General features: G+C 36.4%; 1 protein-coding gene across 4 annotated transcripts in view; it reads left to right on the forward strand.

The window, feature by feature from the left end:
* GRM1 (glutamate metabotropic receptor 1) overlaps positions 1 to 24,209 on the forward strand; it is a 424,047-nt gene that overhangs the window by 368,621 nt on the left and 31,217 nt on the right. For all 4 annotated transcript variants that reach the window (XM_017503249.2, XM_017503247.2, XM_017503248.2 and 1 more), the window contains exons 7-8: positions 8,934 to 9,060; positions 16,259 to 17,189. In XM_017503249.2, coding sequence (XP_017358738.1) covers positions 8,934 to 9,060; positions 16,259 to 17,189 — 1,058 coding nt within the window. The remainder of the gene's footprint in view (positions 1 to 8,933; positions 9,061 to 16,258; positions 17,190 to 24,209) is intronic.

The raw sequence follows: 24,209 nt of genomic DNA on the forward strand, positions 1-24,209 counted from the left end.
GCTAAAAGGGGCCAATGTAGAGCTCAAGCTGTTGCTTCAGTGGGTGCAAGCCCCAAGCCTTGGTGGCTTACATGTAGTGTTGGGCTTGTGGGTGCATGGAAGTCATGAAATGAGTGGGAACCTCCACCTTGATTTCAAAGGATATATGGAAATGCCTGGATGTTCAGGCAAAGGTATGCTGTATTGGTGGAGCCCTCATGGAGAACTTTTGCTAAGGAAGTGCAGAAGAAAAATGTGACATGTGAACCCCCATATAGAGTTTCCACTGGGGCACTGCCTAGTGGAGCTGTAAGACGAGGGCCACCTTCTTCTTACAACTCCACTGTAAGAAGTCTTACAAAGTCCAGAATCCTCCAAACCCCAGAATGGTAGATCCATTCCACTGACACTTGCACTGTGTGCCTGGAAAAGCTTCAGACATTCAACAGCAGTCTATGAAAGCAGCCAGGAGGGGAGCTTTATCCGATAAAGCCACAGGGGTGGAGTTACCCAAGACCATGGGAACCCACCTCTTGCATCAGCATGACCTGGATGTGAGACATGGAGTCAGAGGAGATCATTTTGGAACTTTAAAGTTTAATGACTGCCATATTGGATTTTGGACTTACATAAGGCCTGTAGCCCTTTCGTTTTGGCCAATTTCTCCCAATTGGAATGGATGTGTTTACTCAATTCCTGTACCCTCATTGTATCTAGGAAGTAATTAATTTGCTTTTGATTTTCCAAGCTCATAGATGGAAGAGATTTGCCTTATTTCAGGTGAGACTTTGGACTGTTTACTTTTGAGTTAATTCTGAAATGAGTTAGGACTTTGTGGAACTGTTGAGAAGGCATAATAGGTTTTGAAATGTGAAGACATGAGATCTGGGAGGGGCTGGGGCAGAATAATATGGTTTGTCTGTGTCCCCACTTAAATTTCAAATTATAGCTCCCATAATTCCCGTGTGTCATGGGAGGGGCCCAGTGGAGGTAATTGAATCATGAGGACCACTCTGTCCTGTGCTGTTCTCATGATAGTGAATAAGAGAATAGTTTTATTAAGGTGAGTTTCCCTTCACGTTCTCTCTCTTGCTTGCCTTCCACTATACAAGACATGACTTTTTTACTCCTTTGCATTCTGCTATGATTGTGAGGCCTCTCCAGCCATGTGAAACGGTGAGTCAAACCTTTTTCCTTTACAAATTATCCAGTCTCAGCTATGTCTTAATTGGCAGCATGAGAACAGACTCATACAATACCCATCTTGTACTTGGATATTGGTATCTTATGCTACATTTGGGAAGTTCTCTGATACTACCTTTTTAATATACTTTCTACCTCTATCTTTTTCTCTACCACGTCTTTAAGGCCTATAATCCTTAGATTTGCCCTATTGAGGCTATTTTATAGATACTGTAGATGTGCTTTATTGTTTTTTATTCTTTTTTCTTTTGTATCCTCTGATAGGTATTTTCAAGTCTCCTATCTTTAAGCTCACTAATTATTTTCTCTGCTTGATTCATTCTGTGCCAAAGGACTCCAATATGCATTATTCATTATGCTGATTGCATTTTTCAGCTCCAGAATTTCTGCTTGTTTCTTTTTAATTATTTCCATCTCCTTGTTAAATTTATCCAATAGAATTCTGAATTCCTTCTCTGTGTTATCTTGAATTTCTTTGAGTTTCCTCAATATAGCTGTTTTGAAGTCACTGTGTGAAAGGTCACAGATCTCTGTTTCTCCAAGATTGGTTCTCAGTGCCTTATTTAGTTCATTTGGTGAGGTCACATTTTCCTGGATGGTGTTGATGCTAGCACATGTTCTTTGGTGCATGGGCACTGAGGATTTAGGTATTTAATGTAGCCTTTACTGTCTAGGATTATGTGTAACCATCCTTCTTGGGAAGGCTTTCCAAATATTTGAAAGAACTTGAGTGTTGTGATCCAAGCTGTATCTGCTTTAAGAGGCCCCCCAAGCCCAGGAACACTGTGGTTCTTGCAGACTCGTAGAGGTACCACCTTAATGGTCTAGGACAAGATCCAGGAGAGTTCTCTGCATTATCAGAGACTCTTGTTCTCTTCCCTTACACACACACACACACTCTCTCTCTCTCTCTCTCTATTTCTGTTCTGAGCCACCAAAAACTGTGAGTTGAATAACACAAGTACCCGTGTGGCCACCATGACTCTGACTTTGCTAGGTCAAGCCTCAAATAAGCACAGCACTGGGTCTTTCTCAAGGCATGCTGCAACCACTCCCTGCTACCTAAGTCTGCTCAAGGCCCTGGGCACTACAATCAGCAAGTGGCTAAGCAAGCCAGGTCTGTGTACTTTCTTTCAGGACAGCAAGTTCTTCCATGCCCTGGGTGAATCTAGAAGTTCCATCTGAGAGTCAAGGACTAGACTCAAAAACCTTAGAAGTCTACCTGGTTTTCTATCATACTACAGCTGAGCTGGCACTCAAACCACAAGATGCAGTCCTTCACACGCTTTCCCTCCTTTCCAAAGGTAGAGGAGACTCACCCCATAGGAACCACCACTCCAGGCCATAAGGTGTTCTTATGTCCTGATTACCTCTGAAGGCCTAAGGTCCCTGAAATCAGCTTGTGGTGAATGCTCCCCAGCCTGGCACACACCCTTCAGGGCAGTGGACTCCCCTGTGGCTCCAGGCAAATCCAGAAATGTAGTTCAAGAGTTAAGTCATGTAATCAGGGACCCGAGGAGCCCGTTTGGTACTCTACCCCCTTGTGGCCATGCTGGTACTTAATATAAAGCCCCATTTACTTTCCTCTCTGCTTCTCCCAAGCAGGAGTTTTGTCCCATATCCACCACAGCTGGTAATCTGTTGAGTCTTACTTGAAGCCAGTCTCAAAGGCTCACTTAAGGCCCTCAACGTAGTACCTGTGCTTAGCTGTTTGTATACAGGGCCCAAGGGCGTCAGTTAGCAGGTGATACATGCTGCCAGGTCTGAGTCCTCTCCTTCTGGCTCAGGTTTTCTTCTGGCCCAGGATGTGTCTAGGAATGTACTCTGGGAGCTAGGCCTGGAACAGGGGCTTCACAACTCTGAAGGGTGCCTTATCCTGCTATGGCTGAGGTGGTATCCTAGGTGCAAGACAAAGTCCTCCCCACTCTTTCCTTTCCTTTTCTCAAGTGGGATGAAGGGGTCTTTTTTGGAGCTACAAGCTGTACAACCTGGGGTTAGGGAAGGGGTGATGCCAGCACTCCCTTAGCTTCCCCAGCTGGTGTCTCAGTGTGTTGTCTGCCCCCATGAGTCCAGTGTCTCTGGGACTAGCTCACCCCTAGGACTCACCTAAGAGTTCAAGGCCTTATGATCTAGACTGTGTTTCAAGTTTACTTGGAGACACAGAATCCCATAGCCCTCAGTGGCAAGGTTTGCAAGCACTCAAATTCTAACTCATGAAATCAGCGACTCTCTTCTGGCTAGGGCTGGTTTAAATGCTCCTGCTGTGGGCGAGCATCAGCTGAATTTAATTTGGTTTTCCCTTCTGTTCTAACAGGACAGCACTGAGTTAAGTGATTCACAATTACTGTGTTTTCCCACCCTCAGCACCTAAGGATGCTCTCAGCACCATGCGGCAGCATCTAGAGGGTGGAGAAGGGGTGATGTCAGCAATTCAGGACTGTTTTTTCTAACTCTTCAGTGCCTCCTTCATCAATATGAAGTTAAAACCAGATACTGAGTACTTGCTTGATTTTTGATTCTGTGTTGATATTTGTTGGTGTCCCTGGTGGGGAAGGCAGATAATTGTTGGAATTCTCTATTCCGCCATCTTGCTCCGCCTCGTCTGCCAGAAACAGTTTAATCTCTCCTACTAGAGTAAACCCAGTTCCTTTATTCTTTTTAGTCTTTTAGATGTCTCTCTTCCAAAGAAAATTTTCTCTTTTACCTTTTGACAGTGACTTTTCCACCATTATGTTCTCCTGATGCTGTTTGCTTTCTTTCATTTATTCTCTAAATAAAATTTTAATTTAAACAAATCCATTTCATGTTACTTCAGAAACGTAGTCACAAAGTGGACATTTAATTTCCTATGGTATAAATGTTTGAAGATACTCACAGTGTATATAAAGTGAATCATAGCATTGTGTGTAGCAGCAGATTACCTAGTCTCACTAACAAGCATAGAACCATATATACAGCATGTCAAAAGGATCAAAACAGGTCCTATGTCTTAGAAAGCTTTAGTCCTTCAAGGCAGGTTTCAGTGAAATGTTAAAACTTTTCTATGACTCAGAGTTGTCATAAAAAGCATTTTAGTGTGACAAAAATTAAACAATATTTTATTCACTTATTGAATGCATACATCATACAAAAGAAATATCAGTTACTATGACAAATATAAAAATAATTTTAAATTTGTGACTTTGGGGAAACAATAAATAAGAGATAATAACCTAATACATTTTTAAAAAACAACTTACCTGAATGAAACATATCTACCACATATTTGTAAAACAATTAGAGGACAAAAGCTAACTTGTGGTAATAAAATATCAACAATATTTTTATTGATGAAGAGTTCCAAATAAAATGTTTTGAAAGACTCACTTCTTTAAAATACTCACTGAAGCATGTGACTTTTGTGTCTGATCTTGAAAGCAGTAACATAGAGGGCCTGATGTAGGAAAGATGATATTCTAAACAGAAGGTAATATGCATTTTAGTACAGAGGCTGCCCTTCCTTTTTTCACAGACATATGTAAGAAATTAATAATAGACAAAGTTAGGCACAGAAACAAAAACTAGGGGCCAAGTGAATGCCTGATGGAAGAACTTATATTTCCAATGTATTAGAATAGAAGGCACTAAAGTTCTTTGAGTTCTTTGAACAAAATTATGTTTTTGAAAAATATTCAATTCAGCATTCACTCATTGGCTGTGTGTGATTGGTATATTTCTGTGCCTCAATGAGTATGCTGTGAAAACACTGAAAGAATGGCATAGTCCTTTCCTCTGAGGAGTCACGGGCTATTTGGATAATTTTGGCAGCTATGTGCATCTTACTCTGAAGTGAGAAGAAATTAGAGGCATGGTATATAATTCCCTAGATATATATATACAATGAATCATACTGGCAGGGAACATAATTTCAGTGTAGAGTAATAAAATCTGAGTCTAGAGGGGTGGCTGTGAAGATAGAAATTATAAATTTCATCTTACAGGTATTACATGGCAAAAGTGCACATGCTTGGTGCACTTGGTACGTAAAGGTGGGGGATAAAAAGTAACTCCATTTAAGCATCCCTATTTTTCATTCTGTATTAAAGATATAAGCTAATAACATAATCATTAATTTATTCAGTCAGTCAAAAGCTAATGTTCAACACCTTCCATGTACTGGTTATTTGCAGAATCTGCTTTCACCAGTCATCCTCCATAAGTAAATTTGTTTGGCATTGTCATCTTTTGGATTTGTCTAATTAGTAGTACTAATTTTACAGGGAGAGAAAGCTGGTTGAGGTGGCATACAGTAATTTGTGATGGCTCTTACTGTACTGCTTAACCTAATTAAAATAAGACCGTAGCATTTATTTATTAATTCAGTTTTTCTCATATCATTTAGAAATCTTTTATAATTTAAATTTCTCTTGCCTATTTTGAGGCATGCCTGTTTTAAGGATAGGTGTGAGTTTTTTCAAAAATGACTTAATTTGAATCTACTTTCAAAAGTTATTTGAAAGAAAAAGTAGAAAAAGAAAACCTTCTATACTTGTTGAAAATATTCTGTCATTTAATCTTTTTATGTAATTCTAAAACAGTGGTATAAATGCCAACCTGATCTGCAGGAAGGTTATTTTATTTTTATGAAGGCTAGAATTTCTATTATTTTAAAGTATAGCAATAATTAGCATTTAATTTCTGATTTTACAGATGGGACTATTTGAACATTTTTAATGTGTTAGAGAGAAACTTCTGCTCCTAGAAATGATGGATAAACAGAGTCCAGACTTAGCCTTCTGCCATAAGCAACTAGAAATCTTGATGAAATATATGAAACAACTGTGTTCAGACATTGGAAAATAGTACATGACCTTCAGTTCATGGAAGTGAGAGGAAACAAACACAGTGAACCTAAAATCACTCAGCTTTCTGCCTCGAGTCAGAAAGACAGAAACAGTTTCCTGATTGTTGTTCATTTGAGAGAGAAAACAAATATAGGTTGGCCATCTTGCTAATTTAAGAAGACAGACTTAGAGTTTTGGAGGGCCAAATCAGCAAGAATTTGCAGTGCAAAGTATGGAAGAAGATGGATCTATGCAAAAAAGGAGTCACAAAAATTAGCGTAGGCATTCCCTTGAGTATTTGATTGAATACTAATCTACATGTCAGCAGGCTGGTATTTTGAGTTCAGTTAAGGAATACTTACTAGGGAGCTGGATTTCCAGAGCTGACATAGAGCCAGGAATTTTTCCAGCTTCCACCAGCCAGAGTAGACATATCTTGTTGAATACATAAGGAATTAAGTAAAAGCTCTTGGAGTGTCATATCTTAATAATGAGGCTAAACTATTCCTAGAATAGCAACTACTCTAGACTTGATCTAAACGTTTAAAATCGAAGCTCAAAGGGAGCAAACTGAGCTGTATGTTGCTTAACTGCCTGCTCAAAGTCCAACATTCCTTTAAAAAAAAGGAAGAAAAATAAATCCACAACACAATGTCATGCATCTGGCCAAAAATTTGTAGAAAAGTGGCAAAATGTGTTACATTACCAGGAAGAAAACTGAGCAATAGAAACAGTTCCAGCAATTACATTGATGTTGAAATTAGCAGTCAAGGGCATTAAAACACAAGGATAAATACATGCTAAAATATTTTAAAGCAGACATAAATATAAAAAGAATAAAAATGAAAATATAAAAATAACAAAATGGAAGTTATAGAAATGAAAAATAGCATATCTAAGAAAAAAATTTTAATGGATTGCATTAACAACACATTTGTTGTTGTAGAACTAAAGGTCAGTGAACTCAAAAACATAGCAATGGGAAACAGGCAAATGAGGCACAAAGGGAAAAACTTAAAAACTAAAAGGAATGAGCAGCCTCTCAGTTACTTGCAGAGTAATACTGAGGGGTAGACTATAAGTGCAACTGAAGCTCCAGAAGGATGGGAGATTGAAGCAGGTCAAAAGAAAACCTGAAGAAATAATGGCTGTAAAATTTTAAATGTAATGAAAATGTAAACCCAAATCCATAAAGCTCAACAAATCCTAAGCAAGATAAACACTAAGAAGCCATTGTAAAGTTGCTAAAAACCAGTGATAAAAAATTTAATATTATCCAAAATAAGAAAGGGCTGATACATGCAGAGTAATAAAATAACAGTTATGGCAGCCTTCTTATCAGAAACTATAGGTCAGACAAGAAAGAAATAACATCTTTAAGGCACTGAAAGCAAAAAAAGAAATCTTTTACCTAGAATTCTATTCCCTAGGACAATGAAATGGCATAACTATGCTGAAACAAAAAATAAATACACTGTCAACTTAAACTTCCATAGCAAGTGAAAATGTTATTTTTGAAATACTAAGGCAAAATTAATGCTTTTTCAAACAAATAAAAGCTGAGTGAGATCATATTCTCAGACAGGCACTGCTGTAAATGTTAAAGAAAGGTCTTCAGTAAAAAGAAAATTATACCAGACCAAAATGCGGACCTATACAAAGTAATTTTAAAAACCAGAAATGTAAATATATGAGTAAATATAAAATATAATGTCTTTCTTATAAAATATTTCAGAGATAATTGGCTGTTTAAAGCAAAAACAATAATTCATTTGAGAAGGGGCTATAAAATAAATATGTGGAAGTAGAATGTTTAAAGCTATTACCTAAAGGATGGGAGGGGAAAATGGAAGAATATTACTGTAGGGTTCTTACATTATACATAAAGTAGTATAATCTTATCCGAATGTAGACTGTGATAAATTAGTGATGTATATTGTCAACTTTAGAGCAACCACTAAAACATAATAATGAGATCTAACTAATAAGCCCCTGTGGGGATAAAATGAAATGCTAAAAAGAAGGCAGAAAACAAAGAACAGATGGGACAGACAAAAGCAAAATAAGAGATGATTGATTTATATCTAACTATACTGATTATTATAATAAATGTAAATGTACTAAACAATAGAAGGCAGAAGTTGCCAGACTAGAGATAAAGACAAGACCAAATTATATGCTCTCTACAAGACACTCACTTTAAATGCAATGTGTTTTTATGTTTATTTTTGTACTATGGAGTGTAAAGTGTTCACCAAACAAATTGAAAATGGGGGAAAGTTTAAACTGCTCAAATAACAAGTGGTTCTCCCATAATTTTGAACTAGTAATTTTGCTACCAATACTTGATATGATCTTTTGAATTCACTAGAAAAAGTCAGGCAGGGCAATACTTGATTCTGAATTCTTAGCTATCATTCTGTTTTTATGTACTTATATACTTGCTCTTGAGTAAAATTTTCTATAATTCAGTCTTTCATAATTATAAAATATTGTATAATTACTTAGCTTTTATGAATTAATAAGGTTTTATCGGAGACATTTTGTGGTAAAACATTACTTGCTTTCTCAGGGAAGAAAAATGTATATTTTTTTACTTTTTTAAAAGTAATAAATGTTAATATAAACAAAGATTAAATTAAACTGTTTCATTTTTAACTCTGCAAAAAATGTAGTCAAATAACTCTATAAAATAAATTAGTATTGAAAAGCCTACAAACCCATCATGGAATGAATTGTCATTTCCATCTGAACTCTAAGATAATCAAGTATATGCAAATTCATATTCTTAAGATTCCTCAGCATATAATATTTTTTTCAAAGTTAGTCTTTTCTTCTTTATTCATAGTCTGAAAACAAGTCCTCATCTGAAATAGAAGTTTTTCTGAGAAAACTATCTTTAAAATTCATGAAATATCTGTGTTATAGGTTATACGGAAAGGAGAAGTGAGCTGCTGTTGGATTTGCACGGCCTGCAAAGAGAACGAGTATGTGCAAGATGAGTTCACCTGCAAAGCTTGTGACTTGGGATGGTGGCCCAATGCAGATCTAACAGGTAGGAACTGCCTCACTTGGAAACCTTGTCCCTGACCATTTGTCTTTCTGATGTGTCCATTGCTCAAATGAGCATGATTAGCTCATATCTTCTCAATGTTAATTTACAATGCACACTTTTAAGTGTTCATGTCAAGGAATGCATAAATCTCTTATAAGTTTTCTATAATCTACATTGAAAAGAAAGTTCATGTAAATCTATATAACAATGAATTGCTGTGTGGTAGAACATGGTATTATGTTATAGAGTAGTTTTCTGTTTTTCTTTAAATTGTATTTGAAGGTATTTCTGGCCACCTGAATTTATATTTGCTATCATCCCTTCAATATCTCCCATGGATGAGGCATAACTGTGGGTCCTAAAGATAGAAAGGTAAATGAAATACTGTCCCAGCTTTTATTTTGCTTAAAATCTATCAGGGAAGGAACATGGAAAAATATAATAAAACATAACAGAATGATTGAAATAATAGAGATATCTACAAAGAGCATAAAGTTTGTTAGGCAGACAGGAAGAAGAAAAGAATTTCAGACTTAAAGTCAAACATGGGAAACATGAAAGTTTATGACACACATACAGAAAATCATAGAACAAGTATGTGGGGTTGGTGGGTAGACATAATGGCCCAGTAGAATAGTAGTCAGAAATGAGAATAGACAAGGACACTTGACAGGATGGCCAAGTGCTTCTGTATGACCTTATACACATTCGGACTTTGGCTTTAAGCACAGGAGGACCACTAAAGAATTTTAAAGTGTGAATGACATCATGATATCTGTATTTCTGACGTATGCTTCATGTGGTGGTATAGGAAGCTGTTGTATGGATGCAAGTGAGTTATTTGAAAACACGTGGACTAGAACAGCTACAGTGGGAATGGAAAGGAATAAATGAATGCAACATATGATTCACTGGTAAAACCAATGGAACTCAGAGGGATTGATTAGATGAGTTTGTAAGTTTCCTAAGAGTGATGTTCATATAAATGAATTTTGTTTTTCACAGACCTTGTTATGAGCTTACAGAGGAGAAATGATTCATAAAACTTTGCATAAATTTTAGGAGCCATAAAGGCTTTTTTTAAAAAAAAAAATCTGAGTACATAGACACTTTGTCATCTGAATAATCTAGCCTCTTGCCTTAGAAAGAGGGAGCTGAGGCCTAGAGAGGTGAAGTTGTATGGCCAAAGTCAGGAAAATAGTGAGATTCAGAACCTACTCCATTGACCCTTGACTCCATGCCTTTTTGGGTGCTGTTGAAAATCATCCGAAAATGTAATATTCTTGATGGTTGGTTACTTTTTTACTTGTTTCCAAGTAAGAAATCATGCAGTTTATTCAAAGTATATCAGAAATGACTAGGTAAGTAGAACTAGGTCAGGTAACTAAAATTATACTTACTAAGTGACAATACCTTGTAAAATGTTAATTTTGTTAGAAAAAAAATTAAACAGCAGCAGAAAGCTTTCATGTCACCTAGTATAAAGATCCTTTTTAAAGAGAAGAAAAGTAGATCAGAATGTTTTTGAAGGTAAGAACTGCATCTCACTCATCTTTTTATTTGGCAGCTAAATTTCATGCCTAAAAATTACCCAGGGATTGCCCACCTCCAGAGATTCACCTTTGCCCATTCTGGAGTGGAACTCAGCAGATCCTGATGCAATTAATCCCTGTCCCACCCATTGAGAAACACCACTTTCTGGTGCATAGCCTGATGCCTTGAACATAATAGCTACTTAATGTGTGTTTGTCAAATTGAGGGAATTAGGAAGAAGGGACTCGCGCAAGGTCATCGAGGTCAATGCAGTTGGTTAATAGAAAAACCACAGTGAGAATTCACGATTGTTTGTCACTGGATCTAATGAATGCTCTCTCACTCTGCCATGGTTGCATGCAGTGGACTGGCTTGGAAAAGCTTTTTCAACCTCATTTGGGACTCATGCCTTCCATCCACTTTACATTATTTCTCTTCAAATTTTTATCCTCCTTCATAGTGTGTGCCTCCTGCCAGGCCTCTTTTTCTTGTATAAGTAGGTCCCCTTAGATGGCCATTGTGTTCAAGAGCTGGGGTTGACTGAGAGTCACTCCTCTCATCTGTTTGACTGAGATCACAACTGACTAGGAAGAAGCTCAAAGACAAAAGTGACCTCTTTATCAGGTTAATCTTAGAAGTCAGAAGTCTTGGCTTTGAGATACAAAAACTTTTCTCCTGTCTACATTTTTTGGGCTTTCTCAAACTTTTCTCACTGCTCCATTTCACTGTAATTAGGGCTTATCTCACACATTAAAAAGAACTTCTATTCTATTTTAAAACATTATGATAAAAAAAACTTCATAAAAAGACCTGATATGATGTAATACTGGAACTCAAAGTCATATCTTTTATTCTCTAGAGATGCTCTATTGTGGAATTATTGTATATTGTCTGTCCACTGCCAAATGATCATTTCTGTTGATTAGGGATCTTTAACTTGGTAAAGTGTTTTTAAAATTCTCCTTGGTTAAAAATAGATGAATATTAATACAGTCACATTTCTAAAGATTTCTCATATGCATAAAAGTCACTTTAACATTCAAATGAGTTGGGCTAGCAACTGCTCAGACCGTGGTGTTAGCTGATAACAGGCATGCAGCTATGATGGGGTCATATATTCAGGCGATTTTGTAAATCTTATCTTAGGACATTTCAGAATATAGATTTCTCATTCTAATGTATACTTATGTTTTAATGATCCCTATTGATTCTGCATTTCTTTTGGCCTCATATATGAATGGAAAATGAAATCTCATTTACCACTTGCTTGGTGCCATGTCAAGCACAAAGCATGGGCATAGTCCATGCCGATGTGTTCTGGTGTTACCATGGTAGCGGTAGTTGTGAAAAGAGGAATCCCAAAGGAACAGAATACGAAAAATCAGTGGAATTACTCAGAAAAGTAAATGCGTTGCATTATCAATAGCTTGATATAACTAAATTATTGAGTTAGTATGTTGATTGTCTCTAATAATATCTAGTCTCAGATAAATTCCTATTAGTAGTAAGAGAAATAGTAAAGACAACCTCAGATTTTTATAGCTTTAAATCAGTAAGAGAAGAAACATGAATAAACAAGAAAATACAAAGGAGAGTATGATATATACAAGAATTTTATAATGATGATCTTGCACAGAAGATCATGGTATGGTTATTATCATGTTCAAAGGTCCTTGGGTTAGCAGTTAACTTCCATTCCCTTTCTACTTCCGGAGACTTTTGCAGAATTTCAGTTTAAAATCACTGATAATCAGTATATTAAGGTTCCCTTTTATTTTTCTAGGGTGTTGGGAATGATGAGGTCATGAATAAATATTCCAGTGAAAATGTCCTCATATCATTGGCTTTATAAACTGGAATGTTTCAGCTAAGAAATAAAAATCTAGTTGTATTTTAGCCATTGTGAGGATTGTGGCTTTTTAATGGTGGAATGCTTACACAGAGTCATAAAATAAGCACACTATTTGAACTAGTACCTAGTCACAAATAATAGACAGAAATGACTGTATATAATCCATCTGGATTGTAGACAGAAACCTCAAAGGTTTCTTTTGCAATTTTATCAATGTCCCATACATTTTTTCCAAATTAATTCAATTACAAATGAAGCATGAGCTCGACACATCTTCTGCTATGCTGAAAATGTCTTCCCATTGCTGTTTAATTGGCCAACTTGTCCTTCCAGAATAAGTTGTCTCATTTTTCATGAGCTGTACTGAGTTTTCACAAATGTTCTTCAGATGACACTTCTGCTTGAGACATCTACAGGTTTTCTTATCCACAAGCTCCCAAACCATAGACAACAGAGACCTTTTAGTTGGTTTACTGAAAGGTCTGTAATTATGTTGATTTTGGTTATTTACTTTTTAAGTTTATCTGGAAATGTCAAGCCATATCTTGGATATTTTCTAAACTGGTAATTTTACGTTTTAATTGGTTTTTCTCCATTTGATTCAACTAATTCAGGAGGTTTAAGGCTACTTACAGAGGGAGAGAATATGGTCCTTTTTATGTCAGTTGTTGAGCCTATTTCAGAACTATTTGAAGGTTTCCTAAAGTTTATTCTTCGTCTTTATTTAGTTTACAACTTTGAATATTTATTGAAAGAAAAGCTTCTGAAAGTGCCTTATGTAATGCTTTTTCTATTTTTATTTTTTAAATGTTACACCACTGGGTTATTTTAATCTTCTCTTTTCTACTCTCGCATTTAAACACTTTTCTCCATAAAAGGCTAACAATTAATTGAATTAATTTATACATACTTGTGGTATGAACAATAAATAGCTAATAAAATTTCCAAATTCTATAGCAAACATTATGTTCTGTACTCATAAGGTTTAGGAAAATCATTAACTATAGGTCCTAATTTGGCTTTGCACCAGGATTTTTATTCAAATTCTATAGTTCTGACTTATGTTCTAGAAAGTTTAAAAAGTTACAGATTTTCCAGTGAAAACCCTGAAGACAGAGTAGCTCGTTTAGAGAGTCAGGTAATGTTGCATAGTGAAAGAATGAAATGAAAAGAAGGTAGCATTCAGAAGGTTACAAAAGCCTTGACAAAATTCATCTTTGAATTTGATAATTTGTTTGCAGGATGCCAGCTAAAGGAGCTGACAATTGACTATTTGGTATTTTATCTCCTAATTTGTCTAGAGCCCCTTTTAAATATTTTAATTTATTGATTTCATTATATTAAAAGTTCCCATATGGCCATTGTTATTTTAAATATCTATTTTCCTATCTATCTATCTATCTATCTATCTATCATCAACTATGTATCATCTGTCTGGCCTGTATTGGGAAAAAAAATAGAATTAATGTGAGACTTTATATAGGAAGAATAAATTCTTCCAGAAAGAGATTTGTATTTAGACAGAGACAAATCCCTGATACACAAGGAAGAGAGGCCACCAAGTTCTGTCAAAATTGTGTGATGGCTAATGGTGTCTTAGATTCCAAAAGTAAACACTGTAGGACGGTAACACACATTCACTAAATAAGTGATCTTTCATAAGCTGACAATATGGGAAGTACTCTTGTCAAGGTTTTCTAAGAAACCTGAGGCTGAGCGACCTACCATTTTTTTACAAATTGGTTATCAGTTTATTGGATCTCCAAACATTAGCACTCAGGGCCAGCTTGGATTGGACACTTCTTAGACCTACATGTTCCTCTAGTGTTTATGAACTACCCCTTATACATTCAACAGAAAAAGTTGATTCCAAACAAAACAAACAAACAAAACAGAAAAGATGATTCAAAACAAAAGAAAGAAAGAAACAAACAAAGCCCATAAAATAAGACTTTGTATAANAAAAAACAAAGAAAACAAAGGAACAAACAGATGTGAAAAAAATTACCAAATTGTATGTTTCTAAAATAAAATGTTTGTTGACATAAGAAAAAGCTTATGTCTAATTACCAAATGGTGCATTTCAAAACCAAAGGTTATATGACTTAATATTTTAAAGATACAGGTGAAATTACCTTACACAAAGACCTAAGTTTAATGACCTTCTATATAAAGGTGCACATGATTACAAATCCTAGGATAACAATAAGTAAATTCAGCAACAAGAGCTCTTTAAAATTAGCAAAAGCAAGAAAATTGTTGAGACTGACTTATATGGTAGTACATGGGAAGGACAGAATTTGGGCATGAGGGACCCAATGGGTGACCGTGCTGATCAGAGCATCTCTTGGAATGTTATCAAATAAGCGGTCTTCAAAATTATCTTGGTGAAGTCCCTGGAAATATGAAACATGGTGAGACTAAATACATACATTTTTAAAAAAGAAACACAAAAGCCAAACAAATTGCTTACTATAGTAAGGGATAGTTACGCTAGGCAGATACAATTTCTCTGAGCAGAGGACTATTTTATATGGAGTTTTAAATAAGTGTGGAGTTTAGGGATTGAAAACCTTGCAGACTCTGAGAGCTTGTTGACATCACCTATACCAATGTGATTACTCATATGAGACTGTTGATTAGTTGGCACTCATTTACTGAAGTGATTCTGATCTTGCCTGAGTGATTATCAGAAGCAAGAGCTGACGGTGCTTGCCTGGCATACAAACACATGTTCATTGAGGCAAGTTGTTGATTGACTGACAGGTTTAGCACTGATTCTGATGGTTCTTGTTGCCATGGCTACAGAACAATGAGTCTTTTCCTAAACTTATGGAAATGATTTTATTCTCACAATTTGGGAAATATTGGCCCACACCAAATATTTTGTGGTTAAAAAATTCTGTGAAGGGGTTATCTCCAGAGCCTGACAAATTTTTCTCTCATTCTGAAATACAAAATAGATTTTATTCTCCATCTAGAGGGAAAAGGTAAGTCAGGTATTTAGGAACAAATTCTGGTCTTTCCTTTAAAGAGCTAGGTTGGGGGAGATTTCATTCTTCCTGGATATGTCCATTAGAGGTTACTAACTCAAAGGCCCTCAGACTTCAGATACAGATCATTCATGATTCATGAGTAGAAGGGTGATAATTAAGGTGTTGATATTTAAATATTAAGATATTTAAGGTAACATTTAATTAGTTGGCACAATGAGTGCCAACTAATCAACAGTCTCATATGAGTAATCACATTGCTAGGGGTGATGTCAACTAGCTCTCAGAGTCTGCAAAATTTTCAATCACTAATATCCTTAAATCCAAAATTCACATTGAAAACACTTTGCTGGCCAAAAACTACTTGTCTGTGAGCTGGACTTGCCTATGGACAATGACTACATCAAAAGAAAAGTTTTGTTAGTTTATTGCTTAATAATTTATTTTATCCCATTAACACCACTTAACCCTCACTGGAAACCACGTTTCATTTGGGTGTTTTCTTTTTCTGAATGTGTAAAACCGAGTCCCATTCACAGAATGACATCTATTTATAATGCTGGTGTTGGAAGAAAAGATCATTTTTATAGGTTCAAGAATGTCGCATTAGGCTTGTAACGAGGTTAGGTTTGGGATATAATTGTCCAGAGAAGACCATGATGTATCTTTATTTGTGTAATAGTGAGCATTTTTAAAAAATCATGAAATACCATAAGCCATGAAGGATGCAAAGATGACTGTGTCCCTGGTGACTAATAAGGATGCTGTTATTCCTAGCAGAAACCTTGGATTCATGCTAAAATGATTTTTCTCACCACAGGCTGTGAGCCCATTCCTGTCCGCTATCTTGAGTGGAGCAACATCGAATCCATCATAGCCATCGCCTTTTCATGCCTGGGCATCCTTGTTACCTTGTTTGTCACCCTAATCTTTGTACTGTACCGGGACACCCCAGTCGTCAAATCCTCTAGTCGGGAGCTCTGCTACATCATCCTGGCTGGCATCTTCCTTGGTTATGTGTGCCCATTCACTCTCATTGCCAAACCTACTACAACTTCCTGCTACCTCCAGCGCCTCTTGGTTGGCCTCTCCTCTGCGATGTGCTACTCTGCTTTAGTGACTAAAACCAATCGCATTGCACGCATCCTGGCTGGCAGCAAGAAGAAGATCTGCACCCGAAAGCCCAGGTTCATGAGTGCCTGGGCTCAGGTGATCATTGCCTCAATTCTGATTAGCGTGCAACTAACCCTGGTGGTAACCCTGATCATCATGGAGCCCCCTATGCCCATTCTGTCCTACCCAAGTATCAAGGAAGTCTACCTTATCTGTAATACCAGCAACCTGGGTGTGGTGGCTCCTTTGGGCTACAATGGACTCCTCATCATGAGCTGTACCTACTATGCCTTCAAGACCCGCAACGTGCCCGCCAACTTCAATGAGGCCAAATATATCGCCTTCACCATGTACACCACCTGTATCATCTGGCTAGCTTTTGTGCCCATTTACTTTGGGAGCAACTACAAGATCATCACAACTTGCTTTGCAGTGAGTCTCAGTGTAACAGTGGCCCTGGGGTGCATGTTCACTCCCAAGATGTACATCATTATTGCCAAGCCTGAGAGGAATGTCCGCAGTGCCTTCACCACCTCTGATGTTGTCCGCATGCATGTCGGCGATGGCAAGCTGCCCTGCCGCTCCAACACTTTCCTCAACATCTTTCGAAGAAAGAAGGCAGGTGCAGGGAATGCCAAGTGAGTTATCTGACCTGGGTTTGTCTCTCTTCTCTTCTCTCTTCCTTTCTCTCTCTCTGTCTCTGTGTGTGTCTCTCTCTCCTAACTTCCTCTAGTTTTCTGAGTTCTCTCTTCCATTTCCCCAATGACTTTCTCTTCCTTTCTTAATCTTTTCTCCTTTCATTTAAATCTCACGTTCTGTTGCAGTAGGAGTGCAGAACGGAGGCTTCTCTCTGTTTTCATTTCTTTAAAAGAACAGGAGCAGGAAACAAGCCTCATTCTTGCCTAGAAGTGGAAGTTTCCGCTCTGCCAGTAACTTACCCTTTCACATGGGCCTTTCTTCTATGGAGCATCATTGCGGTCCTGGGGTCTGGCTCAGAGAGGCAAGCACTAATTATAATGTCTAGCTCTGACCATGGTGAAGGTAGCTTCTGGTTTATCATTCTGGAATCACACCACTACTAAACTGGGGTGAAGGGGAGGAAAACTTAGTACCTGGAGAAACTGCCATTTCAAAATTTGATCACCACTGAGCACCGAGTATGTCCTAAAATAAGATCCCTCAATCAACTATCTTATCACATCTCTCTTATTTATTGAACTTTATGTATATAGTAATAAAGATGTTCCACGATGTTATACCTGAATTGGGTCATCTCTGCTACTGCAAGGTCATGATCAGAATAGTTTTATAGTCATAAAGCACCAAAGAAAAAAAAAAGTGAATCAGGTGATAAGCCCCAAACTCAAGACTTTGTGTGAACATTAAAGTCCAGATGAATTCTATTCAAAGTCCAGATGATTTCTATAATTCTTCTGAGTAGTTTGTATGATAAACACTTTGCTATTCTTTTTTTTATTTTGAGAAGAAGCACATGTTAAAATTTGCATGTGTCACCTCTTTCTGTGACCCATGAAAACAAATTTAATGTGATACTTTTATCTTAAAAATAGCATGGATGCTTGAAGTTCTGAAGGTAACTGAATTATCCAAAAATTAAATCATTTCCTCAATTAGCAGCATTAATTTTTCTCTTTCAAATAATCCTTTAAAAGTAAAAAGTTTTAATGATAATCATAATAAGGTACACATTGTTTAATAATTATTCCATCCATCTGAACCTATCAGCAAGGTATTATAAGAGAAATGAACATTATTTTCGCCCATTTTGTAGGTGAGAAAAGTAGTCTGCTGTAAATTTTTGTAACTTTTATTATTATTATTATTGTTTTCTTAATCCCAAATGTGATAGTAAGATTTTTGTAACCTTTCAATGTAATTCCCGTTAGCCACTCTTTGTCTAGGTCTTAACTGGTGTGATATTTCTCACTTTAACACATGCCAAAAATTTTAATTGCTTTAAATTTATTGGCTTTTTGTCTACTTTTCAACCAGCAACATGGGCATTTTTGCAGAATTTCTATACTTGGGGATCTAACCAGGGAGTCTTGGGAAAACAAGTAAAGACATCCCTACTTTTTTTCAACATTAGGATGAAGCCAATAACGTATGCTTACTTCTTGATGTATCCATTTTTAAGTGTGTTACAAGATGTTCATCATAAAAGTTGCTTAGCTGTTTTTTTTTCCCCCTTACCATGTTTTTTATTCTAGCCAAACTCCCCTCAGTAGCAAACTCCTGGCAGGGGGTTATCAGGGATCATGAAAGCAAACCAACAGTGCCATGAAATGAGAAAAAAAAATAGACAATTAGCCGTAAAGTCCAGATGTAAAATGGCATCACTAACAATTTCCACTCAGAGGGAAGAATTAAGAGGACAGAAAATGAAAGTAAAGAAGGCATTCTTTATATTGGAACGTTCATAAGGATTAGAAGATTCGCTTTATTGCATCACCTATGATTTTCTGAGGGTTCCATTACAACATCCACCATTATGTAGCTCCATGTTTCTAACTGTCTTGCCTTTATTATGGTTCTTCAGAAGCTTTCTTATAATTTTGGGGTATGTGTCATTTTGAAACTTGTTCTTCTAACCATTTAAGGTAAAGAGAAAACCTACATAATTAAGTTATCTTACGTTGGTGCCCAGGAATATGCATTTTTGAAAGCTCTCCCACTGATTCTATGTACATAGATATGGGCACCAGTTTAAGTGAACTGTGAATAATGAAGAGCATGCAGTGCTTGCTGCAGAGATGAGATGGAGCTAGCTGATGTCACATTACCAGTGCTAAGCATTTCTCTAGTGGCCAGGCATTGCCGCAAGAGATTATCTTCCCACACCTGGAACCACTTTCCTTATAAATTGAGAGTATTCACTTCACTATTAGAAATGTAGAAATTAATTTAATGTGGGACCTTGCTTTGAGAGAAAAAGCAGTATGGTCTAAATGAACTGGATTATTAGTCTAGGAAGTACTGGTTTTATCAGCAAACTGTGAAACTATCAGCTGTAATTTATCAAGCATTATTAAAATAATTTAATAAGAAATATATTTCTAATTAAAAATTATAACCTGCAGGTTTCTGTGTATAATTTAAACCTTCTCCAATAGGTACCAAGCAATGAGATGACCCAGAGAGGGTATTTGAGGCTAACCTTCTATGGAAAACAGTCATATGTTTACTAATTTTTCTCAATTATTCTGCTGTTGCTCCTGTGGTAATTATGTGAGACCGTAATTTTAGTAGATAAAAAAGAATCTTAATGCTTATGTTTTTACCCTTTTTATTGCCATTTTATGTTTTCCTAGTTTGTCTCCAAAGTTACAAAACCACAAACAATCTAATATTTTTACAGCAGCAAAAATCTGCTCGAGTTTTGCCAACTGAAGCAAAGGGGCTAAAAACTCTGGAGAAACATCACCCAATGAGTTTATTGCTATTCTGGATGTGTAACTCCTACATTTGTGGTACACTGAGGGTGCTCAGCAGTCTGCATGTGTCGCTATAAACACAGAACAGATGCTGTAATGAAGAGCTTCCAACTCATCTATCTGTTTGAACATTGTTCTGAGGAGTTGCAAATCCAGCAGCATTCTCATGACAGGCTGTTTCTGAGATACGTGGTTTGAATGATATTGTGTGTCTGTTTTTAGCAAAGTTTACTTCAACTTTTGATTTTATTCACAGCTGAATATCTGACACAGCCAAAGGTTTGGACACTTTACATTTTCTGGAATATCATTTAGGAGGAGTTTAATTAATACACTGGGTGTTTGGGTTCCTTGAGTTATTTATAATCAGTAGTCCCTTCAGACATACTCCTATCCTGGAAGATCAACTGCAGTTGCCTTTGACACCTCTCATTTCTTTAGCTTTTTTAAAAAAATGAACACGAATGGAAAAATATTCAGGACTAAGTATATTTAAAAATATTGAAAAAAAATCTTTCTTGGCAATAGAAAAAATGGAAATCTATGGACATTTATGAAGAAGTAAATTATTTAGATCCAAGTTATTTAACACTTCTTTTTAAGGCAAAATGAGTTAACATTATCCAACTGAAAAATTCAAATATCATGTAAACGACATGCTTTTTAAAAAAGTAATTATATCAATGATTAAATTTCAAACAAACATCTCTAGATTATTCCTAAATAAATAAAATCACTGAGTGCCAAACAATTTGATGGCACATGGAGCTGAAATGTGATAAAACATTGCTATGACCTTTTGCATGCAGAATTGTATACAAAGCTAAAAACAATTACAATCCTTCCTCCCTAAAGGCATCAGACTGACACAAAGAAGTAATTTTAAAATGTATTTTACTTAAGTAACCTATAATGAATATTATTATGCTACCTGGACTATTTCTTGAGTATTTGAGGTTTTTTTTTAAATGAGTCAAGAACCAAGTGAAATTCTAAATGGAATGATGCTCTGAGGAAATTTTCCACTTTGTTCCTCTCTGCTAGAAACATATTTTGTCCACCAGTAGAAGCAAATAAGCCTGCAGCATTAGTCATTAGGCCCTGGGTAAGCATTTTGATTTGTCTTTCCTCTGATTATGAAAAGAGATGTATTAGTGAGCTTACAGATATCACAGCCAAATAGAAGTGGCATCTTCTCCTCTTTTCATTTTTGATGCAGTTCTCATTTAATTATATAGCTCTGCTAAATTTTTATTATTTTTAATTGACATATAATAACTGTACCTTTTTATGGGGTACATGGTAATATTTTCATACCTGAATACCATGTGTAATGATTAAATCAGGGTGATTAGCACATCTATCATTTCAAACATTTATCATTTCTTAGTGTTGGTAAGATTCAAAATCCTCTCTTCTAGCTACTTGAACTGTGGTTAATTATAGTCACTGTACCCTACCAGAATTTATTTGAAAGAACGCATTCACTATTCTGGCTCACAAATAAGATAATATTGCCATTTTGAAATTCTTTTTCTCTTAATCATATGATATATAGCATGAAAAGCTATTGTAATTCTTCATGATATTTATACTAAACATCAGAAGATTTTTTTTTCCTGTGTCATTTCTTCAATTTAATGAGTTCAAATTGATACTACACCATACCAAAGTGACCTGCAAAAACTTTAGCTAAGAGATAAAAGTACCTCCTCTCAAATAATACAGTTTGTTTTCAGGCTGCTTACTGTCTGCAAGGCTTCCTGCATTGGCAACAGCAGCCATTTGTAATAAAATTTTACTGCTGAGTAGTAATATTTATTGAGGATCTACTTCTCATTCATTCACTTATGCAATCAAGCATTGTAAGCTTAAAAGCACTTAGGTACTTGATATAAGGTGCTAGGTATTGAAGATTATATATATATATATATATATATATATATATATATATATATATATGAGGCAGGCACTGACTGCACCAATCTTGAAATATGACAAGGGGAGACACTAAAAAAATATAACTAAATGTATTATGTTAGGTACCATAGCGGAAAACCAATATAACACTTTCAGTGCCCAGGGAAGAAAGAGATCAAGCCTAGCTAGTGGAGTAGTATCTGTAGGAGGACTGGAAAGATCTTCGAGTATAAGTAGCATTTGAACTTGACCATATAGGGTGTTTTTCAACTGAAGAAATTGTGCTATTATGGAGCATTTTACGTAGTGAAAATAGTATAAGTGAAGATGCAGAAATGTTAATGCACTTTCATGCCATGACATAGAATTTGTTATGCATGAAGCATATAGAGAGGTATAGTGCTGGGCAAATTTGCAAATGCAAGAAGAGGATAGAATACAGATAATAGTCAATGTCCCAAGAGGATGTTTCAGTACTTTTTCTATAATCCACAAGGTGCATTAAAGGTTTTGGTAAAGCTTCATCATCATGTGTAAGCTTTATGGGAAGAAATTGACTTATAGAAAGATCAGTTAATAGAGTGCCACAGTAATGCAAATAACAGGTAAAAATAAAAACCTTAAACTAGAGCAGTAGAGTGAAAGTTGAATCCAAGGCATGCGTATGAAAACGTTTTCTGTGCTTAATTCACTCGACTTGAAATACCAAGTTATGTGAGGTGAAAGAAATAATAAGAAAATAGAATAGGACATTTAAGATTTGAGCCTTGGTGAGTAGAAAAATACTGCTACTATTAAACAGATAAAGAACACAGGAGTTGGACAGAGGACATATTGACAAGTTGGGTTTCAGATTAATTAACTGAAAGTGGTATAAAGTCATCGAAAGGGAGGTATCCATAACGTTCTTAGAAATTTAAATCTGGAACTTAAGAGAAAGGTCTAAGCCAGACCTCTAGAATTGAAGATCAATTGTCAAAATATTTAAAGAGCGCAAGAGGGTAGCTATGACATGAGAAAAGAACTACAAGGAAGAATAAACATTGGGGAACTCTTACACTTAAGAGGTGAGATAAGGAAAATCTGTAGGCAGTAAACAAAGGTAATCAGAAAGAATGTGGGAAGTAAAAGGATGCAATATTATGGGAACCAAGGAGACCTTAGTGTACTGATTGCCAAAACAAAATACCACTGACTGGGAAGCTGAAATAAATGATGTATATTTTCTCAGTTCTGGAGGCTGAAAATCAAGATCAGGGTGCCAACATGGTTGATTTCTGGTGAAGGTTTTCCCCTGCGTTGCAGAGAGCCACCATCTTGCTGTGTACTCACATGACCTCTTCTTTGGGAGATAGAGATAGAGGATATAGATAGCAATGAAACTGACAGAGAGACAGTTCTATTGTGTTGTTTTGCTTTTTTCCTATTTTTTGTTTTTTGTTTTTTTTTACACGAGCACTAATCCTATCCTAAGAACCCCATCCTAATGACCTCATCTGAACCTAATTACCCAAAGTCTCCATCTCCTAAACAGTGTCTATTAGGGCTTCAATAGATGAATTCTGGGGAGAATGACTCATATATTCGGTCAATAACAGAATGTTTCAATAATATAGAACTTGAGGTCTTATCCTTGGAATCATCAAGGATAGGGACTCTATGGCTAACCTTGTGAGGTTTCAGTGCTATAATCTGGGTAGAAGTTATACTGCATACTACAATAAGTTGAGGAATTTGGCATTAAAAGAAGTAGGAAATTCCAACAGTTTTTGAGGAGGTTGAAGAAGAGGGAGGAAAGGGATCACAGAGGAGAACTTTAAGCTTCTTTGCAATATCTGAGAAAGGAGCCAACACAAAAGGAAAACATGGAAACATAAGAGAGAGATCATCTGGTATACGCTGGGAGGGCTGGCTGAGAGCTAGGCTGTTACAGCAGAGCCATCTGACATTAATTGAGAAGTATGACAATGAAGCACCAATTCTGAGGATATGTGTGGGTGACACTGGTTCTCACTCAGCTGTGTGTGTAATGACTGATATTAAAATAGTATAAAAAATCAGACTGGGGGCCGGGCGCAGTGGCTCAAGCCTGTAATCCCAGCACTTTAGGAGGCCGAGGCGGGTGGATCACGAGGTCAAGAGATCGAGACCATCCTGGTCAACATGGTGAAACCCGTCTCTACTAAAAATACAAAAAATTAGCTGGGCATGGTGGCGCGTGCCTGTAATCCCAGCTACTCAGGAGGCTGAGGCAGGAGAATTGCCTGAACCCAGGAGATGGAG

The sequence above is a fragment of the Cebus imitator genome, unplaced genomic scaffold, assembly GCF_001604975.1.
Source record: "Cebus imitator isolate Cc_AM_T3 unplaced genomic scaffold, Cebus_imitator-1.0 Scaffold307, whole genome shotgun sequence".
Lineage (NCBI taxonomy): Eukaryota > Metazoa > Chordata > Mammalia > Primates > Cebidae > Cebus > Cebus imitator.